Here is a 21,868-nt window from a genome sequence, read left to right as displayed (position 1 = left end):
CTTCAGAGACTGGTCACGTTGAAGCTCTCCCATAGTAGGGCTGGGCAATATATCGCATGCGACTGTCACGTGCATTTCGTCAGTAAAGTGGTTCCCTGATTACCGCTAAATCACCATCACCTGCTTTCAAATGGAGCGGCATTTAATAGACAGAGCCGTAGTTCACTGACAAGCCACGCAATATCGCATTCATTATCGAAGGCGATTCATCTGCGATACGAACGCGATATTGCATAGCTTGTCAGTGATCTACGGCTCTGTCTATTAAATGCCGCTCCATTTGAAAGCAGGTGATGGTGATTTAGCGGTAATCAGGGAACCGGCTTTACTGACGAAATGCGCGTGACAATCGCATGCGATATATCGCCCAGCCCTATCCCATAGCATCAACAATCAGATACCATGTCTCGTTCCCTCCCCAGGGAACCGGTGTTACAGTCATAACCCAAGTCATTTTATTATATGCTCCAATTTTCAGTCATAAAGATAAATTAAAACAATCTAAAATGTGGCATAATGCATAACCCTAACCCTAAACAATGACCAAAATTCAAAATTCATCATTTTTAATCACACTCTCCTTTTCTTATGCACAATTTACTACAACAAGACTGTAATCCAATGAGGAGGAAAACAACAACAACAACAAAAAAAACATGCTTTTTCTTCTCCATAAAAACCTATTAAAAACCTACCAAGAGAGCTGTCATGGAAAACAGAAAAACTGAGGATTCCATAATCTAATCAATCTGCAAAGTATTACACTAGATTTTCTGAGGGTCTGTTTATAAATAGTTTATCTTGCGGCGAATGCTTTTTACTAGGGATGTCCTTATCAGGTTTTCTTGTGCCCCCGATCCGAGTCATTGAGTGCATTTACATGCACCCTCATAATAAGATTATAATGGGATTTTGGCAATATTGCGATTAAACTTTACCTCATGTAAATGATCAAGCTAATGCGATTACCTCGTAATCATTCTCACATTAAACTATGTGGTGTACACCGATTTTAATTGCAATAAATATGCATGTAAAGACCTTAATCACATTATTACTGCTCTGACCATAGTGTGCATATGCTAGGTCATACATGGATTGCTGTGTGTTGTTCACATAACTTCATGAATGAACTACATGACATTGTTCCGAAGTTTTCCTTCTACTCCAGTACATTAAAGTTATTAAAATCAATCCAGTGTATACAGGGACATAGAGAGAGTTTCTCTCCCTCTCTTTTTTTTTTAATGAAAAACACATGTAGTGGACACATTTGGAATACAGGTTGTTTCTACTGCTATATTTACCTATATCTTTTTTGCCACTTTATTAGAAGTATGCTCACACATCTATGTCTAACATATTAAGGTGTGCTTAATAGGATCACTTCCCCTATATGTAAACCATCTTATACCATAACCAGCTAAAAAAGTAAACCTAGATATTTTTGCTTGGCCATTTTCTGTCCATTCCTTTAAAAGTACACTCAGTAAGTTCTTACAATTATTTGACTGAATTACCTGCAGTGTTGAAGTCTGAATCAGTGGATCACTGAGTGAATGTGTCAACATGTATGCTAACATTCGAGTTATTTGCAGTTATATTGTTTGGTTTGCTTATTTTGTCTGTCCATTTATTTCTGTGCTTTGTAAGAACCCTAAAGCAGTGTTTGAAAGCACTATATAGTAAATAGTACTCAATTGCATGACACAGCAAGTCGTGAGATCTCAACAAAGTAGTGCCAATGAGGTGCGAACCAGTCCACGCGAAATACAACAGCTTTTTCTGTCTGGAGAATGACTCTTCATCTCATGGGACTGGAGTAGGCTACACATCATATTAGTGATATTTCTCAAATGCTCTGCTCATTTCTTTAACTTAAATGTTAAAACATTTGCATGTTCATTAAAGAATGGAGCACAATGTTAAAAGATCTGTCTTAAACAAAAGACAAATACATACTGTGTACATTCAGCTGCTTTCCCTTTGCTCTGATAGTCCATAATGCACTGTATCAGATGATGGTTTTCATCCAGCATCTACTCAGGAACAAAAAAAGTAAAGAAGAAGGTCAATTATGTTTTTTGACCAATCGATATTACTTTGATTTTACTTCTACTACGATTAACTGAATGATAGGCTATTACAACTACTCATAATATACTGACATTAACTGATTTACTAGTATCACTCTGATCATTTAGATGCTGTAAGTCACACCGCAGTAAAGATAGTTTGCGGTTTGATATTCAGATTTCTTTTGGCTATAAATACGCAGTGCGCTGTCATAGACATGCAAATAATACCGAATATCGTTCTCCATGATTTGTGAATTACGGTGACGCTGTCCTTTGGGCTGAAATCAGGGTTTTTTTTCGTAGCGACTCTTAATTTTATAATGGCTATAGCTCCAAATGTTGGACACTTAGAGGAATGAAACTGGTGTCATCTTCACCAGCTTGATCTGTGAATTTTTTCACAGCAAAGCTCTTGTCCGTAAACCCCTTGGTAAGACCGCCAGTAAGGAATGTGAAATAAAGGCGTTCTTCATGTTTAACTTCTATTACCAATGAACAGGCAGACTGCTGGAATAAAATAACATTGTTTTAGGTCGAGCTCGATTTGTGAAAACTTTCACAATAGCATTTTATCTCGTGGTCGTGTTTCTCTTTGCTCTGCCCCCCATTTTTTGTATAATATGATATATATATATATATATATATATATATATATATATATATATATATATATATATATATATATATATATATATATATATATATATATATATATATATATATATTATATAAATGACCTTGTACAGATAATGTACATCACTATTCTCATTTTTGAAACTTTCACAGTTCAGTACGGGTCAGCTGACCCATCCCAGGGTCACTAACATCGCTATTCTGATCTGTGAATACTTTCACAGTTCAGTACGGGTCAGCTGACCCATCCCAGGGTCTCTAGCATCACTATTCTGACCTGTGAAAACTTTCACAGTTCAGTATGGGTCAGCTGACCCATCCCAGGGTCTCTAGCATCACTATTCTGATCTGTGAAAACTTTCACAGTTCAGTGCGGGTCAGCTGACCCATCCCAGGGTCACTAGCATCACTTTTCTGATCTGTGAATACTTTCACAGTTCAGTACGGGTCAGCTGACCCATCCCAGGGTCTCTAGCATCACTATTCTGATCTGTGAAAACTTTCACAGTTCAGTATGGGTCAGCTGACCCATCCCAGGGTCACTAGCATCACTTTTCTGATCTGTGAATACTTTCACAGTTCAGTATGGGTCAGCTGACCCATCCCAGGGTCACTAGCATCACTTTTCTGATCTGTGAATACTTTCACAGTTCAGTACGGGTCAGCTGACCCATCCCAGGGTCTCTAGCATCACTATTCTGATCTGTGAAAACTTTCACAGTTCAGTATGGGTCAGCTGACCCATCCCAGGGTCACTAGCATCACTTTTCTGATCTGTGAATACTTTCACAGTTCAGTACGGGTCAGCTGACCCATCCCAGGGTCTCTAGCATCACTATTCTGATCTGTGAAAACTTTCACAGTTCAGTACGGGTCAGCTGACCCATCCCAGGGTCTCTAGCATCACTATTCTGATCTGTGAAAACTTTCACAGTTCAGTATGGGTCAGCTGACCCATCCCAGGGTCTCTAGCATCACTATTCTGATCTGTGAATACTTTCACAGTTCAGTACGGGTCAGCTGACCCATCCCAGGGTCTCTAGCATCACTATTCTGATCTGTGAATACTTTCACAGTTCAGTACGGGTCAGCTGACCCATCCCAGGGTCTCTAGCATCACTATTCTGATCTGTGAATACTTTCACAGTTCAGTACGGGTCAGCTGACCCATCCCAGGGTCTCTAGCATCACTATTCTGATCTGTGAATACTTTCACAGTTCAGTACGGGTCAGCTGACCCATCCCAGGGTCTCTAGCATCACTATTCTGATCTGTGAATACTTTCACAGTTCAGTATGGGTCAGCTGACCCATCCCAGGGTCTCTAGCATCACTTTTCTGATCTGTGAATACTTTCACAGTTCAGTATGGGTCAGCTGACCCATCCCAGGGTCACTAGCATCACTTTTCTGATCTGTGAATACTTTCACAGTTCAGTACGGGTCAGCTGACCCATCCCAGGGTCACTAGCATCACTTTTCTGATCTGTGAATACTTTCACAGTTCAGTACGGGTCAGCTGACCCATCCCAGGGTCTCTAGCATCACTTTTCTGATCTGTGAATACTTTCACAGTTCAGTATGGGTCAGCTGACCCATCCCAGGGTCACTAGCATCACTTTTCTGATCTGTGAAAACTTTCACAGTTCAGTATGGGTCAGCTGACCCATCCCAGGGTCTCTAGCATCACTATTCTGATCTGTGAAAACTTTCACAGTTCAGTATGGGTCAGCTGACCCATCCCAGGGTCACTAGCATCACTTTTCTGATCTGTGAAAACTTTCACAGTTCAGTACGGGTCAGCTGACCCATCCCAGGGTCACTAGCATCACTATTCTGATCTGTGAAAACTTTCACAGTTCAGTACGGGTCAGCTGACCCATCCCAGGGTCACTAGCATCACTATTCTGATCTGTGAAAACTTTCACAGTTCAGTACGGGTCAGATGACCCATCCCTGGGTCACTAGAATCACTTTTCTGATCTGTGAAAACTTTCACAGTTCAGTACGGGTCAGCTGACCCATCCCAGGGTCACTAGCATCACTATTCTGATCTGTGAAAACTTTCACAGTTCAGTGCAGGTCAGCTGACCCATCCCAGGGTCATGTACATAACTTTTCTGATCTGTGAAAACTTTCACAGTTCAGTACGGGTCAGCTGACCCATCCCTGGGTCACTAGCATCACTTTTCTGAACTGTGAAACCCTGGGATGGGTCAGCTGACCCGTACTGAACTGTGAAAGTTTTAACAGGCCAGAAAAGTTATGTACATGACCCAGGGAAGGGTCAGCTGACCCGTACTGAACTGTGAAAGTTTTAACAGGTCAGAATAGTGATGTACATGACCCAGGGAAGGGTCAGCTGACCAAAACTCAACTGTGAAAGTTTTCACAGATCAGAATAGTGATGTACATGACCCAGGGAAGGGTCAGCTGACCAAACTCAACTGTGAAAGTTTTCACAGATCAGAAAAGTGATTCTAGTGACCCTGGGATGGGTCAGCTGACCCGTACTGAACTGTGAAAGTTTTCACAGATCAGAATAGTGATGTACATGACCCAGGGAAGGGTCAGCTGACCAAAACTCAACTGTGAAAGTTTTCACAGATCAGAATAACGATATTAGTGACCCAGGGAATGGTCAGCTGACCCGTACTGAACTGTGAAAGTTTTCACAGGTCAGAATAGTGATGCTAGTGACCCTGGGATGGGTCAGCTGACCCGTACTGAACTGTGAAAGTTTTCACAGATCAGAATAGTGATGTACATGACCCAGGGAAATGTCAGCTGACCAAAACTCAACTGTGAAAGTTTTCACAGATCAGAATAACGATATTAGTGACCCAGGGAATGGTCAGCTGACCCGTACTGAACTGTGAAAGTTTTCACAGATCAGAATAGCGATGTTAGTGACCCGGGGAAGGGTCAGCTGACCAAAACTCAATTGTGAAAGTTTTCACAGATCAGAATAGCGATGTTAGTGACCCGGGGAAGGGTCAGCTGACCAAAACTCAATTGTGAAAGTTTTCTCAGATCAGAATAGCGATGTTAGTGACCCTGGGATGGGTCAGCTGACCCGCACTGAACTGTGAAAGTTTTCACAGATGAGAATAGTGATGTACATTATCTGTACAAGGTCAATTATAAATATTATATATATATATATATATATATATATATATATATATATATATATATATATATATATATATATATATATATATATCATATTATACAAAAAACGGGGGGCAGAGCAAAGAGAAACACGACCACGAGACAAAATGCTCTTGTGAAAGTTTTCACAAATCGAGCTCGACCTAAAACAATGTTATTTTATTCCAGCAGTCTGCCTGTTCATTGGTAATAGAAGTTAAACATGAAGAACGCTTTTATTTCACATTCCTTACTGGCGGTCTTACCAAGGGGTTTACGGACAAGAGCTTTGCTGTGAAAAAATTCACAGATCAAGCTGGTGAAGATGACACCAGTTTCATTCCTCTAAGTGTCCAACATTTGGAGCTATAGCCATTATAAAATTAAGAGTCGCTACGAAAAAAAACCCTGATTTCAGCCCAAAGGACAGCGTCACCTTAATTCACAAATCATGGAGAACGATATTTGGTATTATTTGCATGTCTATGACAGCGCACTGCGTATTTATAGCCAAAAGAAATCTGAATATCAAACCGCAAACTATCTTTACTGCGGTGTAAGACACAAGCGCAAATAATCAATCGTGTTTAGGCTACTGTACTTGCTTAAAATCTTACAAAACAACTTTGATACTAAAAAAAAAAAAAATACCAAAGTAGTATCAAAGCATTTTAACGCTAATCAATACATCCTGTCAAATACATTTATAATGTCACAACAACTGACCAATAGGACCCATCGGTATATGAACAGCGATGAAATATGAATACGCGCGCGCCAGTGTTACCATAATTATCTGTCAAATTCTGTGTTTGTTTGTTCAGGAGTGAAGCGCTGTCAATCGCAGACGCTCAACACAGTCAAACCCAGTCCAAACACTACCGCCTACCTTCTGAATGGTTTGTTGGGTGACCTCTGCTTTCCCCCTCGGACGGACAGATGAAAATGTAACAGACATGTTTTCAATGAAAAATGATGATAAATGCTTTATCCGTATATATTATGCCGCGTCGAGGCGCTTATTACACTCCGGGTGAGTATTTCTGTTAAAACATAGGGGAGTCTCATCGTCCAAATATGACAGTTTTGCGAAAAATTAACAATTAACATAAGTGGCCGTTGCAAACCACAAACGTGTGTGCAATTTTAGTACAGCTAGTTAGAGATGAATTTGTCGCGGCCATTCATAAATGAATTTATTATGTCGGAGGCAGCCTGACCTCCTCCAGTCTCTCATGGTATAATCTATTCAGCTCTATTGGGCCGGTGCTTCCCGTAACGCCGCTGTTGATTCACGAATAGAATACGTCTTTTTCCCACGCAAACGACGGACAAAGCCACACATCTCTCTAGTGTTCGTGAATGACCGGTTCCTTAAGTGAACGATGGGAAAGGCTCAGACGCATCTAATTAGCAACCTGACCTGATACTTAATACAAGTAATACTACTATAAATAAAACTAGGATTTTTTTCCGCCACACTGACAGATGTTGTGCTGGTGTGACCCACTGAAGCTCATCATCACAGGTTGCATCAACGCATTCAGTGTACAATTAAAACATACAACTGGAACTGTTAATGGGTGCCGTTTTGCACATTGTAATTAAATTTTTTATTTGTTATGGATTTATTTTTGAATATGTTACTCTACCAAAAAAAAAAAAAAAAAAAAAAAAAAAAAAAATTGAAAAATAAGGTTTAGTACATTGGAATTTTTATATTAACACTGGCTGTCATTTAAAATATTATCCTATATATAAAACTATTAATATTTTGTTAAGATTTCCTGGAGTTGTTGCATTAGGCTAACTCATGTTCACATCATCACTCTGTAAATTAGAACACGTATCCATATTCACTAACCAGCCAGTTTGGCTACTAGTTAAAGTAACCAGCCATTCAGAACTTCTCATAGCAAAAACAAAAATATCAGAAAATACCAGATTATCAAAGTCTCAATTCAAATGTATATTATTAAAACTGATTCTAAATCATTGTATTACTTTTCAGTAAGTGGATACCATTCAAATAAAACAGTAAAACAAAATTCTGAGACTTGTCTTATAAATTGTTTTCATCATATTATTAGGCATAAAATAATGAATGTGCAGATATTGTGAACAAATTTAATAAACTCATTACCTAGTTTTCCTGTGTACGCACACACAAACTAGTTCAAAAGTTTTTGATCTGTAAGATTTAAAAATTGTTTTTAAAATAAGTCTTCTGCTCAGCCAAAAAAAAAAAAAAAATATACTTGATACTGATACTTAATACAAGTAATACTACTATAAATAAAACTAGGATTTTTTTCCGCCACACTGACAGATGTTGTGCTGGTGTGACCCACTGAAGCTCATCATCACAGGTTGCATCAACGCATTCAGTGTACAATTAAAACATACAACTGGAACTGTTAATGGGTGCCGTTTTGCACATTGTAATTAAATTTTTTATTTGTTATGGATTTATTTTTGAATATGTTACTCTACCAAAAAAAAAAAAAAAAAAAAAAAAAAAAATTGAAAAATAAGGTTTAGTACATTGGAATTTTTATATTAACACTGGCTGTCATTTAAAATATTATCCTATATATAAAACTATTAATATTTTGTTAAGATTTCCTGGAGTTGTTGCATTAGGCTAACTCATGTTCACATCATCACTCTGTAAATTAGAACACGTATCCATATTCACTAACCAGCCAGTTTGGCTACTAGTTAAAGTAACCAGCCATTCAGAACTTCTCATAGCAAAAACAAAAATATCAGAAAATACCAGATTATCAAAGTCTCAATTCAAATGTATATTATTAAAACTGATTCTAAATCATTGTATTACTTTTCAGTAAGTGGATACCATTCAAATAAAACAGTAAAACAAAATTCTGAGACTTGTCTTATAAATTGTTTTCATCATATTATTAGGCATAAAATAATGAATGTGCAGATATTGTGAACAAATTTAATAAACTCATTACCTAGTTTTCCTGTGTACGCACACACAAACTAGTTCAAAAGTTTTTGATCTGTAAGATTTAAAAATTGTTTTTAAAATAAGTCTTCTGCTCAGCCAAAAAAAAAAAAAAAATTCATTGTGAAATATTACAATTTAAGACAGCTTTTTCCCTATGTGAATATATAGTAAACTTATTTACATTTATTCCTGAGATCAAAGCTGAATATTCAGCATTACTCCAGCCTTCAGTGTCACATGATCATTCAGAAATCATTCCAAGATTTGCTGCTCAGGAAACATTTCTGATTGTCAAATGTTCAGTGTACAATTTTTTCAGAATTTTTTAATGAATCAGAAGTAGATCATTTATCTGAAATGGAAAACTTTTGTAACATTGTAAATGTATTTACAGTCACTTTTGCTCAATTTAAAGCATCTTTAAAAAAACGAGACTTCTCAAAAATGAGATATCTGACAGGTAATGTAAGACTAATTGAACTGGAACAGCCTGACAGATTTCCACTGGCTTTTCTGGTCACATCCTAAAAGGTTTACTTAATGCTTGAGTATTTTATGATCGTTTAAGATGGATTTGTCATTGTGCCATGTCATTAACATGAATCAAACCGAATATAACTTACTGTTCTTGAATGAATAACTTTAAGCTTTATAAAGAGTACATTTATATTTAATTCATACATTGAAGACTATGCAGTATTTTTACATTTGATTATTCAATTTCTGTACTAACTACATGTTAAATAAACCTATTGCATTTAAAAAAAAAAAAAAAAAAAAAAAAAAAAACCCAGAATCCATAAAACTCGTACCACCATACCTCTTGATCAAGATACAGACTCAAGATTTCTCATTTCATATGTTTATTATCAATTACCATCAAGAACAAGATCCCCTTACAATTTTACAAAAAAAAAAAAAAAAAAATAATAATATTATAATAAATAAGAATGTATTGGGGATCATCACGTACCATAGACTGAAGTTTATCTACTTCATCCAAATACATATCCTTGTACAACCAAATAACTGGCCATACATACAAATAAAAGTGCTATCCCAAAATGCAACAATCATTAGATAGATTCAGGTGCATTCACATGGCAAAGATGCAGGTTCTTCACATACATGAAACAAAAGAAAAAAGGCCATTTTAACGTCAAATGAAAATTAACAATCAATGCAGCCATTTTTTACAGGATGAGTTTGTTTGATGACAAGAAAAATAATATTAGCCACTGAAGATTGGACACTGGAAATCAAACTCAGACAAGGCCAACTCAGCCCCGTCCCACAGGAAGGCAACGCACATCTGGAGGAGAGAGGTATGAAGAACAAGTATAATCCATAGAGGTAGCCATTCACTTAAAATCAACATGAAACTGCAATTGCTGGTGGAATTTGATTCATCCATTAGGAACTGAGTGGTTGGTGAGAAGAGCATATGATCATGACTGACCACAGGAGGTCCAGCATGTGACCCAAACATTTGGGTTAGTTCACCCAAAAAGTTTGTCATCAAGTACTCACCCTCACCTATATGACCTTCATTCATCATTAGAACACAAAAAAACCTCAGATTTCATCAAATATCTATAATCTCCCATAAAAAGCAATGAAATTACCACATTCAAGGTCTAGAGAAGACAAGACATTGTTAAATTAGTCTATGACTACAGTGGTTCAACCTTAAAGTTATGAAGCTCGTTTTTGTGCGCAAAGACAAGATAATGCATTTAACAATTTGTCATACGCAGTTGATGCAGTGAACGCAGTGCAGAGCTTCCAGGTTCTACATCAGGACACAGACTCCGTACTGGCTGACGCTGATCACGTGATCAGCACGACGCATGCGTGTGATGCCGACACAGGAGACCGCCAACAATGAGCCGGCATTCTGACGTAAACACAGAAGCACTGAACTACATTCACTACAACAACTGGGTACAAATCTATCAGGGAAGAGGAAAAATGGTTGAATAAAGTAGTTATTTGGGTTTTGTTTTGCACACAAAAAGCATTCTCATCGCTTCACAACATTAAGGTTGATCCACTGCAGTCCAGTTGACCATTTTAGCAATGTCTTTAGTACCTTTTTTGAACCTTGAATGAGGTAATTTTATTGCTATCTATAGGTGATAAACTTCAGATTATCAAAATATCTTAATGTGTGTTGAAGATGAACAAAGGTTTTATAGGTTCATAATGTTCTCTGAATTTTTTTTTTTTTTCCATGACTAGACAGCAATAAATGACTGACAATATCAACATGCAACATAGCTGATGAAAAAAGACGAATTTAGCTAAATTGACCAAAAATCTAATTTGATAAATTACAGACCATTTTTAACAAGCCGCTACAAGCATTCATGCTTACGATTGCCAGATTAAGAATTTAAATCCCTTAATCAGAGCTTTTGTTAAAAGAACATGTTTTCTGGCTGTTTTACTTAATCTTTGCAATCTGGCAACCATGCGCACACAAACTCGCTCTACACTGCGGAAGCAGCGCTGATGATCTGAAAACAGACAAACGTAATCTGGAGTTCAGCGATCTCCATTGAGATATTCTGCTTAAATGAAAGTGTCATTCAGTCAGTCTGTGTTCCTTCACTTGTGCCGTTTTCTGCGACTAAATCTGCCAAACAGTCAGTGATGAACTGTAATTAATCCAAACATGGATCAACTATATTTGCGATTTTGTTTACGGAATAACTGCACTTACACAACCTCTTTGTGATGATAAAAAGTTTTGCTGTTGCTTTAATAGGAAAAAAAACATGTAATTTGGAATTATTGAATTACTAGGAATTTCAAAATTGAGAGAAGTTTGTTTTACCAGTAGGCCTATATGATAAATGGCCTATAATCAGGAAACTAGATGACTTGATTTGTGCTTAAAGTGCAATAATTCTAATGAGATGTAAAAATACATTTCTATGCATTATAATTGACTATAATTTTGAGCAAAATAACCTGGATAATTCACATCTTCGTCATGCTGCATAATGATGTTAAGTTAGACAAAAATGCTCAGAAATGTAGACTAAAACCTGACTAAGAAACAGAATAAGGTTGATTAAATATGATAAAAACTACAAATGTACATGACAAAGGACTAAATTAAAAACTGAATACAAGGGAGAAACCAAATAAACATCCTCCATTCTTACAGTGCCGCCCTGCTCAGTTATACAGAGTTCGACTCACGTCTCACAGCCGTCCACTGCCCACTCTCTGTGGAAGGGGACGCTGCACTGCCCCTCTGCCCCGTCGCCCTCTGAAGGTCCCCCGAAAACCACGGCCTCTCAGATAGCGACCGGGCACCCCAAAGGTCTCTACGTTTAGCTTCCTCTCCTCAGCCCATGTGGTACGTCTGGAGGAGAAAGGAAACTATGATGAGAAACACTCCAGCTGGAAAGACAGTCGGATGGGTTACACCTGGACTTTTTTTTTCTCTTTTTTTTTTTTTCACCATGCCAGCTTTTGTGGCCATTTTCATGGCGAGAAATTTATGATAACTATATCAAGTGTTTAAAGGTGCCCTAGAACCAGTTTTAACAAGATGTAATATACGTCTAAGGTGTCCCCTGAATGTGTCTGAAGTTTCTCAAAATACCCCATAGATTTTTTTAATTAATTTTTTTAACTGCCTATTTTGAGCCATAATTATATATGCACAGATTCAGTGCGTGGACCCTTTAAATCTCTCGCTCCCCCGCGAACTCTCGACTGCCTTAACCAGCATAAACAAAAGTTCACACAGCTAATATAACCCTCAAAATGGATCTTTACAAAGTGTTCATTCATGCTGCATGTATGCGTCGATTCCTGCGAGTACAGTATTTATTTGGATGTTTACATTTGATTCTGAATGAGTTTGATAGAAGCCCATGTGTGGCTAATGGGCTAAAGCTAACATTACACACTATTGGAGAGATTTATAAAGAATGAAGTTGCGTTTATGGATTATACAGACTGCAAGGGTTTAAAAATGAAAATAGCGACGGCTCCTCTCTGTGAATACAGTAAGAAACAATGGTAACTTTAACCACATTTAACAGTACATTAGCAACATGCTAACAAAACATTTAGAAAGACAATTTGCAAATATCACTAAAAATATGTTATCATGGATCATGTCAGTTATTATCGCTCCATCTGCCATTTTTCGCTATTTTTCTTGCTTGCTTACCTAGTCTGATGATTCAGCTGTGCACAGATCCAGACTTTAATACTGGCTGCCCTTGTGTAACGCCTTGAACATGGGCTAGCATATGCAAATATTGGGGGTGTACATATTAATGATCCTGACTGTTAAGTAACAGTCGGTGTTGTTAAGATTCGCCTGTTTTTCTGAGGTCTTTTAAACAAATGAGATTTACACAAGGAAACAATGGTGTTTGAGACTCACTGTATTTCCATGTACTCTACTCGTTATTCAACTATGCTGAGGTAAATTCAATTTCTCATTCGATGGCACCTTTCATTTATTTTTAGCTAAACTTTTGGTTTAACTTGGTTAAAAGCTTCAAAAGAGTTAACTGAATAAAACCGGTTTCTCACAGGGTTAAAACCAGCACAATCTAATAACATTTCAAAGAAAGTTTTGACAGTAAGATTTTGGTGGATTTAGTATTATAAACTTGTGTCATCCTGGAATGGCCAAAAAAATTTGGTCCCATCAGTTTGAGATTTGATAGAAACTTCTAACATTAGGGTTATACCTGGACTTGAGCTCTGAGGAGATGTTATCAAAGAAGCATTTAGCTTTATTGTAGAAGCACTTGGGCCCAAGCGGATCCTCTTTAACAGCGCTCTCATTCTCAGGTGCAGACTTTTCCCGCTCTTTATCACTTCCTTCCTCTGGGGTCTCCTTTGGTTCTGACAGGAAAGTGGAGAAACACAAAATGCTTCTAATCACTGCTGGCTCATAAATAAAAACAGTGAATTCTGCAGTCTTCTTTTAGAAGACTTTCAAGGGCACGTATGCAACCTGAAGCTCAAGTGTTGACTGGTCAGAGTGAAATACCTTCAACACTGAGCTTGTCTTCAATCTCTTTTTCCAGGTCATCTTTATTAAACTGAGCATTTGCAGTTTCAAAATCAAAGTCCGACTCGAACTGCAGGGTGCTGGGCTTCGTGCTGCCTACAAGGATTTGACCTCGACCGCGGTTCCTGGACCGGCGAGTTCCTGTAAGACACCTCACATGTGGACGAGATGGTCTATGTCAACCAAACTGTCATTAAAATGGAACAACCCTCATTACCCGGTTTTCTGCGACTGGTTGGAGGCCTGTTCTCGTCATTAGCTTGACCTTGTTCCTTCAAGACGCCCGATTGTGCAGCTGAATCACCTGCAGAACAAAGTTAAAGGTGCCGAAGAACATGTTTTTAAAAGATGTAATATAAGTCTAAGGTGTCCCTTGAATGTGTCTGAAGTTTCAGCTCAAAGTACCCCATAGTTTTTGGGGTTTTTTTAATAAATTTTTTTGACTGCCTATTTTGGGGCATCATTATAAATGCGCCGATTCAGGGAGTGCGGCCCCTTTGATTCTCGCGCTCCGCGCCCCAAGAGCTCACGCTTGCCTTAAAGTTCACACAGCTAATATAACCTTCAAAATGGATCTTTACAAAAAGTGTTCGTCATGCAACATGTCTAATCGCGCAAGTATAGTATTTGGATGTTTACATTTGATTCTGAATGAGTTTGATTGTGCTCCGTGACTAAAGCTAACATTACACACTGTTGGAGAGATTTATAAAAAATGAAGTTGTGTTTATGAATTATACAGACTGCAATTGTTTAAAAATGAAAATAACGACAGTCTTGTCTCCGTGAATACAGTAAGAACCGATGGTAACTTTAACCACATTTAACAGTACATTAGCAACATGCTAACAAAACATTTAGAATTTACAAATATCACTAAAAATATCATGATATCATGGATCATGTCAATTATTATTGCTCCATCTGCCATTTTTCGCTGTTCTTGCTTGCTTACCTAGTCTGATGATTCTGCTGTGCAGATCCAGACGTCCTGCCCTTGTCTAATGCTTGAACATGGGCTGGCATATGCAAATATTGGGGGCGTACACCCCGACTGTTACGTAACAGTCTGTTATGTTGAGATTCGCCTGTTCTTTGGAGGTCTTTTAAACAAAGACTTACACAAGGAGGAAACAATGGAGTTTGAGACTCACTGTATCATTTCCATGTACTGAACTCTTGTTAAACTATGCCAAGGTAAATTCAATGTTTGAATCTAGGGCACGTTTAAAAAAAAAAATATAGGGGAGGAAAAAAGAAAAACGCATCTTTCTGAAGCTCAAGCAGCAGCATTGGGGTTTCCTAAAAAGCTGCACAAGTCAATTATCCATCTCAATACCAACAATTGCAGTCTGTACTTCACTAAATGACTAGTACTAAAAAGGTCTTAAAATGATTGTGGTCTTCATGCCCACTTGAACACTTAGAACACACTGAACCAGAGCATGATTGTGGTGCAAACATTTTACAAAATACATAATTTGGTTATAAAGGGTTGCATATTTTATTAGTCTAGACTCCAGAGATAAATGTAACATCCAATCAAAAATAACACGTCATGAAATTGGGGCACAAGTTCCTGAACATCCTGAATGCTGCGATATGCTTGGCCTCCGTACTGCTCTGAAGTGGTTTCAGAGATAGTGTGGGTTCAGTGTGCGTTTAGTGACTGCAAATGTGTGTATCCTTACTTTGCAACGCAAAAGCAAGCGTTTTTCTGTGAATGTGAGACTTCACATTCATTAAGCACTATAGGGAAATGAGAAGCGCAGTCAACTGTAAAACGGTTTGTGCTAAACCAGTGCATTTATAATTACTTTTTTTAATGCATTATGATAAATCAGTTTGCAAAATAACACTGTTGTACAGCTAAAATAACTAAAAGTGGATGAAACTGCAAGACAAATTGAATTTACAATTGACTCTTGTCATATTCAAGATGTCACAAGATGAGGAAGAAGAACTTCCCAGGGGATGTTGAATTACATAATACATATTTAGTAAAACAAATTGGACATTTATCAGTGAAGGAGTAGATGCATTTTGGAAGACGTTTGCAACATTATTATTTGGAGCAAAACAAGCGTGTCCTCTTACAGAAGGACTAAACAGACATTTATTCATTTTGCAGATACTTATCTAAAGACCTTACAAATGAGGAATACAGCAAGCAGTTTGTCAAAGAGGCAAATAAACAAGTGCTCAATACAAAGTTTCAGAGTTCAAGAATTTAAATGCAAAAAAAAACAAAAAAACAAAAAAAAAAAACAAACTTGCATTTTTACGAACAAGTGTGATCAAAAGCTCTAGCCACATGTGCGGTCATCACGCACACTTGAACACTATCGAGCAGTAGTGCGTGTTGAGACACGACCTGTTCTGAAACCTCCAGCACAGATCACACAACATTACTACAACAATGCGTACTATCTATAGCTGTATTATCTTTGTAAACTCAGGCTGTTTGTAGTAAACCACCATTAAACAAAAGGAGTGGTAGGCAGACCTTCTCAGCATCAGTTTGATTCAGTCATCTGTTAAAGGGTTAGTTCACCCAAAAATGAAAATGTCATTCATTACTCACCCTCATGTCATTCTACACCCCTAAGACCTTTGTTCATCTTCGGAACACTAAGATTTTTGATTAAACCCGATGGCTCAGTGAGGCCTCTATAGACAGCAATGCCATTGTAAATTTCAAGATCCATAAAGCTACTAAAAACATAGTTAAAACAGTTCATGTGAGTACAGTGGTTCTACCTTTATTATAGAGACGAGAATATTTTGTGCACGCCAAAAAACAAAATAACGACTAACAATATCTCGTGATGGCTGATTTCAAAACACTGCTTCAGAGCTTTACGAATCAGCGGTTCGGAGCACCAAAGTCACGCGAAAAGGGTATTCTCGTCGCTTTATAACATTAAGGTAGAAACACCGAACTCACATGAACGGTTTTAAATAGGTTTTTAGTAGCTTTATGGATCTTGAAATTTACAGTGGCATTGCTGTCTTTAGGAGGCCTCACTGAGCCATCGGATTTAATCAAAAATAAATGTGTTCCGAAGATGAACTTGGGACTTATGGATGTGGAACGACATGAGGGCGAGTAATAAATGACATTTTTGGGTGAACCAACACTTTAGTCACTCACCCTCATGTCATCCCAAACCCGTAAGACGTTCGTTCATCTTCAGAACACAAAAGATATTTTTGATGAGAGCCGAGGGTATCTGATTCACACATAGGCAGCAACGTAATTGCACCCTTTGAGGTCCAGAAACGCATTAGAAACATTAAAATAGTCCACGTGACTGCAGTGGTTCAACCTTAAATGTTATGAAGTGGCGAGAATACGTTTTGTGCAAAAACAAAAACAGTGACTTAATTCAACAGAAGCTCTGCGTTCACAGCGTAAACAGCGTAGGAGACTGACAGGGAAGAGAAGACATTGTTGAATGAAGTCATTTTTGTTTTGCACACAAAACGTATTCTCGACATTTCATAACATTAAGGTTGAACCACTGCAGTCACGTTGACTATTTTAAAGGTTCCATCGAATTGAAAATTTAAATTTACCTCAGCATAGTTGAACAACTGAACTCTGAACAACAAGAGTTCAGTACATGGAAATGACATACAGTGAGTCTCAAACACCATGGTTTCCTCCATATATAAATCTCATTTGTTTAAAAGACCTCCAAAGAACAGGCGAATCTCAACACAACACTGACTGTTACGTAACAGTCGGGGTCATTAATATGTAGGCCCCCAATATTTGCATATGCCAGCTCATGTTCCCAACATTATGAAAGGCATTAGACAAGCGCAGCCAGTATTAAAGTCTGGATCTGTGCACAGCCGAATCAGACTAGGTAAGCAAGCAAGGACAACAGCAAAAAAAATGGTAGATGGAGCTATAATAACTGACGATCCATGATAACATGATATTTTTAGTGATATTTGTAAATTGTCTTTCTATACGTTTCGTTAGCATGTTGCTAATGTACTGTTTAATGTGGTTAAAGTTACCATCGTTTCTTACTGTATTCACGGAGACAAGAGCAGTCACCATTTTCATTTTTAAACACTTGCAGTCTCTATAATGCATAAACAACTTCATTCTTTATAAATCTCTCCAACAGTGTAGCATTAGCCGTTAGCCACGGAGCACTATCAAACTCAAATGTAAACATCCAAATAAATGCCATACTTAAGCGATTAGACATGCATGCATGACGAACACTTTGTAAAGATCCATTTTGAGGGTTATATTAGCTGTGTGAACTTTGTTTATGCAGTGATAGAGTCGAGAGCTCGGGAGGGGGCGGAGAGCGCTAGCAAATTAAAGGGGCCGCAGCCTGAATCACCGCATTTATAATGATGCCCCAAAATAGGCAGTTAAAAAAATAAAAAAATAAAAATCTATGGGGTATTTTGAGCTGCAACTTCACAGACACATTCAGGGGACACCTTAGACATATATCTTAAAAAAAATAAAATAAATTCAATGGCACCTTTAACATTGTCTTTAATATGTTTCTGGACCTCAAAGGGTGCAATTACGTTGCTGCCTACGTGTGGATCAGATATCCTCGGATTTCACCAAAACCAACTTAATTTGTGTTCCAAAGATGAACAAAGGACTTATGGGTTTTTGACATGAGGGTGAGCATGTAGTGACAAAATTCATTTTTGGGTGAACTAACCCTTAAAAGAACTACTGTGTTCAAAGTGTCCAGACACCAAACACCATGAGTAAGCAATGTTTGGGTTAAGCAGCTGAAAGCTCAGGGTTTATGAATGCAAGTTAACTTTGTGTTTGAATCACTCACCGCTGAAGGCAGCAGCTCTCTGGGCTCCTCGGACGCCCCTCTGCGCTCGGCCCGTTTCTCCGCCTTGCTGCTGCGCTCCGGTCAAACCCTTCTTCTGTGCGTTTTTCTCTGTAGGCACAGTCTGAACAGCCTGCTCAACCATTGGACCCCTCCGCACAGGAACGCCATGCAAACCTGATCCTCAGACACAGACAATGAGAAGTCACACACTTGCTCTTGTTATCACATGATCTCCACTGGCTGGTCAGCTTACCGAGGCCCAGCGCCGCTGCGTACTGCTGGTTGAGGAGAGAGCTGGCCGCCAGCTGGCTGTAGGAGGGCAGCATGCTTCTGTACGGGCTGTAGCTGCCCTGCGATGGGTAGTGAACTGATGATGTCCCTACAGACGACTAATGAAAGGAAGTCAATCAGCCTGCCTTCTGAAATGTGCTGGACAGACTCGTGTGGAATGAAACAAACCTGAACAATAGCAGGGTCCTGAGGAAGATTGTGGTGAATCTTCAGAGGCTCGCAGACCGTGATATCCTTGATGTCACTTCCCCTGAAGATGATGTACTCAAAGACCTCGTCCCTCGGTGGCACAGGCCGGTCCGTCGGTCGCCCCTCTGTTCCAAAAGACCTCACTGACAAAAACCAAGACCATACTCAGCTACAGCTTTGTGTCATGGTCAAATAAAAGAATGTGGTACCCCTTATAAAACAGCCAAGAACAGAGCTCAAACTGAACCAAACGTCCATTTCCTTCAATAAAACCGGTTTCAAGACTGGACAGACTCAAATAAGACTTATCAAATGAGGAGGTTTTATTACATTCGATCATAACTAGGTTTCAGGTCTAATTTGCGCGACTGCAGCAGTTCAAGGGTGAAAAAAAAAAAAAAAGCAAAAAAAAAAAAGCAGCGAGAATATTTTTGGTGCGCCAAAAAAGACCAATAACGAATTATTTAGTGATGGCCGATTTCAAAAAACCTTCAGGAAGCATCGGAGCATAATGAATCAGCGTGTCGAATCCGCAGTTCGGACCGCCAGAGTCATGCGATTTCAGCAGTTTGACACGTGATCCGAATCATGATTCGATACGCTGATTCATAATGCTCCGAAGCTTCCTGAAGCAGTGTTTTGAAATCAGCCATCACTATATAAGTCGTTTTGATTTTTCGCGCACCAAAAATATTCTTGTCACTTTATAATATTAATATTGATCCACTGTACTGTAAACCCAAATGTTTGAAGGTCAAAATTACAGTTTCAGTGCAGCTTCAAAGCATTCTACATGATCCCAGACGAGGAATAAGGGTCTTATAACCGTCGCTCATTTTCAAATAAATAAAAAAAATTATACATTTTAACAAATGCTCATCTTGAACTAGCTCTCTTCTTTATTAGAATTCCAGCAGTGTAGACACTTCTAAGTGTATTACTGCCCTCCACAGGTCAAAGTTTGAACTAATTTTTATTTACTTGCACTAGAATATTGTATGACAATTTTTGAAAATGAGCTATGGTTTCTCTAGATAAGACCCTTATTTCTCGTCTGGGATCGCTGTAAACTAATTTTGACCTTCAACCGTTTGGGCTCCATTGAAGTAAACTAGTTTTCAACTGAGGAAAGAAAGACATGAACATCTTGGATGACAGGGGTGAGTAAATTATCAGGAAATTTTAATTAGAAAGTGAACTAATCCTTTAATGTGTGTTCTGATGAACAATGAAGGTCTTACGGGTGTAAAACGGCACGAGGGTGAGTAATAAATTACATTATTTTCATTTTTGGGTGAACTAACCCTTTCGGGTTCATTAGTGACGTCTGTAAACACGTGATACATTAACATTGTTTAAATGTTTTAATAAACGTCTATTTGATTCTATCATTGAAGGGAAGCGGCTCAAAATAACTATTCGTTTAATTTAATCAAAATCCGACGATTTCTTGGTGGATACCGGTGATTAATTCGTTTGAAAACTGATATAAGTTCACCACTTCCAACACTGGGATTGTTATAGGCTAACTTACATCCACATGCCTTGTGACACTCACCTTTCGCCAGGGCCACGGTCGAGTTATCAGTGTCAATAGTGTACAATATTCCCTCATAGCGAATCTGAGCTTTAGAGATCAGACTGATCTTACTGCCGATGTAAGGAGTGCCGCTGCTCATTATCTCAAAAATAAACGACTTCAGCTAATTAAAGAAGGCTCGAACACAGGCTAAATCCCCCGTTCAAACGAACACCTACAACACTGGCGCCATGATTAACATTACCGTCCTAAACAATTCGCTCTAGTAAGGGAGCAGCTCACTCATTAGTGTGCTTTATAGAGAGGACTCACTCCCTCACCCCGCCCTCCATTTGACCCGCTGCACCTGGTCCGCGTTTTCACGCAGCTTGCGTTTCGTTAACTGAAAAATACTGCATTTTTAATTTAGAAAATGGTTAATAAAATTATTTTGGGGAAAGAAAAAAGCGTTTACAGACCATATCATTAAAAGCCAACTTTGAGAAATAAACAGATAAAAATAAACAGTATTTTACATTAATGTATGTTTATAAATAAACATTCAATGATTCTTATAACGTTCTTTTAAAGTGATTGTATATGCTTCTGAGACCCCGAAAAAAAAACAACGTTTTTTGAATATAGTATTTTTTTCACGTCATTATATTGTTTTTAGATCATAAGAAACAAATGGAGGGGGGGAAAACATTATTGAAAAAGGATATTTTATTCATATGTTATGCTATGTCCTCTGTAGTGGACACCAGGACTAATTTGTTTAAAAAATAAAATGACATGAAATTACATGTATTGGCAAAAACAATGGGATGTTTTTAAATCACCAATCAATTTTTAGGCTTCAGGATTTTTTTTTAACCAAACTTTGTATAAAGATAATTCCTAACTATGTTATGAAAGGTAGAACAGAATGAATTGATATACCATTTTACTTTATGCAATATGTGGGTAAAACTGTCATACAGATTTTCCCATTCAATCCAATGCATCTATACACTGTATCTAATATGCATATTAATGTATTCTTGGAGCAACATGTAAGTGTAATAATGGGAGTAATAATTGGCAACATTTTCATAATAATATCTAATAATGAATAGGAATATTGGTATATAATTTCTTTC

General features: G+C 38.0%; 2 protein-coding genes across 2 annotated transcripts in view; both read right to left on the bottom strand.

The window, feature by feature from the left end:
• LOC137009315 (calcium-responsive transactivator-like) overlaps positions 1-6,881 on the bottom strand; it is a 56,388-nt gene extending 49,507 nt beyond the window's left edge. Inside the window, exons 1-2 of the mRNA XM_067371422.1 lie at positions 6,752-6,881; positions 1,963-2,039 (exon numbers count right to left, since the gene is read on the bottom strand). Coding sequence (XP_067227523.1) covers positions 1,963-2,039; positions 6,752-6,820 — 146 coding nt within the window. The 5' untranslated portion in view covers positions 6,821-6,881. The remainder of the gene's footprint in view (positions 1-1,962; positions 2,040-6,751) is intronic.
• Positions 6,882-10,067: 3,186 nt separating this feature from the next.
• lsm14b (LSM family member 14B) lies at positions 10,068-20,886 on the bottom strand. The gene is made up of 9 exons (XM_067371421.1): positions 20,766-20,886; positions 19,187-19,350; positions 18,981-19,116; positions 18,764-18,901; positions 14,110-14,196; positions 13,872-14,033; positions 13,567-13,723; positions 12,050-12,215; positions 10,068-10,151 (listed from the first exon to the last, which is right to left on the bottom strand). The coding sequence occupies exons 1-8, from the start codon at positions 20,884-20,886 to the stop codon at positions 12,053-12,055; spliced, it is 1,128 nt and encodes a 375-aa protein (XP_067227522.1). The 3' UTR covers positions 10,068-10,151; positions 12,050-12,052.
• Between the last annotated feature and the right edge of the window lie 982 nt (positions 20,887-21,868).

The sequence above is a fragment of the Chanodichthys erythropterus genome, chromosome 20 (genome assembly GCF_024489055.1).
Source record: "Chanodichthys erythropterus isolate Z2021 chromosome 20, ASM2448905v1, whole genome shotgun sequence".
Taxonomy (NCBI): domain Eukaryota; kingdom Metazoa; phylum Chordata; class Actinopteri; order Cypriniformes; family Xenocyprididae; genus Chanodichthys; species Chanodichthys erythropterus.
The sequence above is the reverse complement of the archived record's forward strand: the minus strand, read 5'-3'. Positions and strand labels throughout refer to the sequence as shown.

What these genes read in the sequence shown, in the direction of transcription:
- lsm14b (XM_067371421.1), bottom strand. Translation starts at nt 20,886, where the DNA reads ATGAGCAGCGGCACTCCTTACATCGGCAGTAAGATCAGTCTGATCTCT. An exon ending in AGGACCCTGCTATTGTTCAG is followed by an intron (nt 19,117 to 19,186) that starts GTTTGTTTCATT and finishes TCCTTTCATTAG; the next exon opens with TCGTCTGTAGGGACATCATC. An exon ending in TCCTCAGAGCTCAAGTCCAG is followed by an intron (nt 12,216 to 13,566) that starts GTATAACCCTAA and finishes TTTCTCCTCCAG; the next exon opens with ACGTACCACATGGGCTGAGG.